We start from the raw sequence: 2,782 nt of genomic DNA on the forward strand, positions 1-2,782 counted from the left end.
TCGTTCTATTAGAGGTTTTACGGTAGATTCCCTACACTGTCCTTGTTTTGATGAACCTTATCTGAAGTGTGAACACTTTGCGCATATCAATAATAATATCATTGCAAACGAGATCAAAATAGGAAAACAAAACACAATTAATCGTCTCCCAAATGTCCAGTTTTTCCATGGACATATCTTCTCCAATACTGATCAATTGCGACAAAAATCGATTCACCCATGGCGCAAATCGCTGGAAATATGGCAAGAGCAAGGAACATCCAGTGATTGTAGTTTGTGCATTGTTGAGCAGATGGAAGTCTGAAAGAATTGGAAATTGAAGAACCCAAATCAAAAATCAAAAATACCCAGAAAAAGTTGTAGTCTCGATTGAAGTAGAATTGAAGGGTAAAGTAGAGTTTGAGAAGGTATCTTCGTAGAAATTTTGGCATGGAACTGTTAATTGTGGATAACCCCCTTGTTCCAAGAAAAGCGAAAGGACAAGAACTGGTGCTAATTGATCTGCTGGTTTGTTGAAAAGAGCTTTCAGAGTGAAGATGATTGTGGAGAAGGGAGTTCTGAAAAAAAGTAGAGGCTCAATTATGTAGCAGGTTTTGGATGTGAACTCACTTCCTGTTATTCTGTTTCATATCAGTGTCAACGACTTCTCCAGCAACCACAATATAGAATCCTTGCCATCCACAGCGGGAAATTGCACTGAAAAATCAGTATATCCATATTTGGTGAAGTTCACAGTAACCGTAAAACCTGTTCCAGAAGGACCCTTACACTGTCAAATTTGAGCTCAATGATCTCGGCTCCTAGAAGAAATATCAAAAATGTTGCCAGCAAATAAAATATTGGTGATATTATGACAGAAATTTTATCAGTTGACAGATTTCTGTTATCTCTTATAGCGATTGAGGTAAATGAGTTCAAAGTGCTAGTATAGGGCGGCCTTCTATTAGAGAGTTTTACGGTAACTTACTTTTCCAAAATAATGAAAATTGCGACGGCTGTGATATTATCCATTCCAGCATACAATACAAAAATCACAATGAAAATTGATAAAATATTCAGAGATTGAATGACTGCTTGAGTTCCAAAACGATTGGTTGGTGCCCATAGTACAAGGAACAGAATCTGAAAATATTTATTCATTTTGAACTCCAAACCAGCCCAGACTTACGCTTCCACAAGATCTCGCAAGAATATAAAAGAGTCCCAAAGTTCCGGAATTTTTCTCGAAGAATCCATTATTGACTAGAAGACTCTCGGTGAAAACAATCAAGAAGTTTTCATTTGCCATGAATCGAAGAATTCGGAAAAATTGGGCACCAACGAGACAGATGAATCTAGGTTCTTTGGCAACTTGCCAAGACACTTGAAGCGCGTTTCTCCATGTGTCTTCCTTTTTCTCAACCACTGTTTCTCCCTGAAATACTTCCACAATAAAACTTTAAAGTCTGTGAAAAACAAACTTCTTGGAACTTCTCCAATTGATGGTCCTCGTTTACAGGTCTCTCCACTTTAAGATGATATCCAGAGTATGCCATGAGTGCAGCTGAAACACAAGCGACAACCACACAACATGTCTGGAATAGCCAGTAATGTTCATTTGTATGCGGCATAGTTTCTAATGGATAAATGAGAAGACCAGCGATGATTGTGAATACTTCTCCATACACAATCACTCGTACTCGATCTTGATGGTTTCTTGAGTTTTCGACACAAAGTCCACAGTAAGCAGAAAGGACGAGAGTGAGGAGTGTGTCATAGATGAACAGGGATACAAGGAGATGAAGAGCAGTCACCCATCCAACTGATCTGGAATGAAACCGTAAAACCTGTAATAGAAGGGCTCTCTAGCTTTTAACTTTGAGCCGATTTTTTTCGGTTCCTGTCAAAGATATTAAAAAGTGTAAACTTATAAATTGCTTATCATTATAACAAAAACGTTTTGTCAGTTGACAAATTTTTGATAACTTGTATAGGAATTCAGATAATTGAGCTCAAACTTGATAATACGTTTTTCGTTATCTAAAATATTCTCAATATGGCAAGATTTCAGAATAAGTTTGTATTACTTTAATTACTTTAGTGATGTTTGGAATGGTTTTTCAAAACAATTTTCATAAAGTGTTGAAAAAAATTTCGGATAACAGAAATATTTCGGTTTTGAAAAAATCGGATTTCGGAACCTTCATAATTTTTCCAAAATTCAAATTTAAAGGAAATATGCATTCCTTTTTCCCATCGAAAATATTCCGGTCCGAATTTGCCGAATTTTTCGAAGTGTCGAAAAACCCGATTTTCAAAATTTAGTAATTCATTTCGATTTTGAACAATTTGAAATTTCGAAATCTTGGGATCTTTGGAATTTACAAAAACTCAAATTTTAAAGTAGAAATTTCATTTCTTCATCATAAGCACTTCATTCTGCAATGTTCGCAATTCACTCACGTTGACCATGGAAACCAGAAAAGCAAGAAGGACGCAGCAAACACAGGCCCAGCATAGAGAACAACTTTTCGTCGATCCATAATCCATTTCATACCACAACATCCAAGATCCTAAATGAATTTTTGTGTTTGATAGTCTTTAAGTCTCTGGTACCTGCATATATCCCATCATGGGATCGTTTACAGCGTTCCATACCAAAAATAGGATTTGCACAATTTTGAGATATGAAGGCGGCAAATGGTACTCATCAAAGAAAACCTAAAACATCATCACATGATGGAACATAATAGTTTTGATGATAAAGTCTACTGATAAAAAATAACCTGAATGTATTTAGAGG

General features: G+C 36.1%; 1 protein-coding gene across 1 annotated transcript in view; it reads right to left on the reverse strand.

Moving 5' to 3' along the window:
* Positions 1-137: 137 nt before the first annotated feature.
* Positions 138-2,782, reverse strand: part of CBG13077 — a gene marked incomplete at both ends in the record, with an annotated part of 3,079 nt that continues 434 nt past the window's right edge. The window contains 8 exons of the mRNA XM_045242106.1: positions 138-300; positions 348-557; positions 610-696; positions 968-1,122; positions 1,169-1,414; positions 1,461-1,806; positions 2,443-2,552; positions 2,596-2,700. Of these exons, the coding sequence (XP_045095051.1) occupies positions 138-300; positions 348-557; positions 610-696; positions 968-1,122; positions 1,169-1,414; positions 1,461-1,806; positions 2,443-2,552; positions 2,596-2,700 (1,422 nt within the window). The remainder of the gene's footprint in view (positions 301-347; positions 558-609; positions 697-967; positions 1,123-1,168; positions 1,415-1,460; positions 1,807-2,442; positions 2,553-2,595; positions 2,701-2,782) is intronic.

Source organism: Caenorhabditis briggsae, assembly GCF_000004555.2.
Source record: "Caenorhabditis briggsae complete genome, chrII, whole genome shotgun sequence".
Classification (NCBI taxonomy): domain Eukaryota; kingdom Metazoa; phylum Nematoda; class Chromadorea; order Rhabditida; family Rhabditidae; genus Caenorhabditis; species Caenorhabditis briggsae.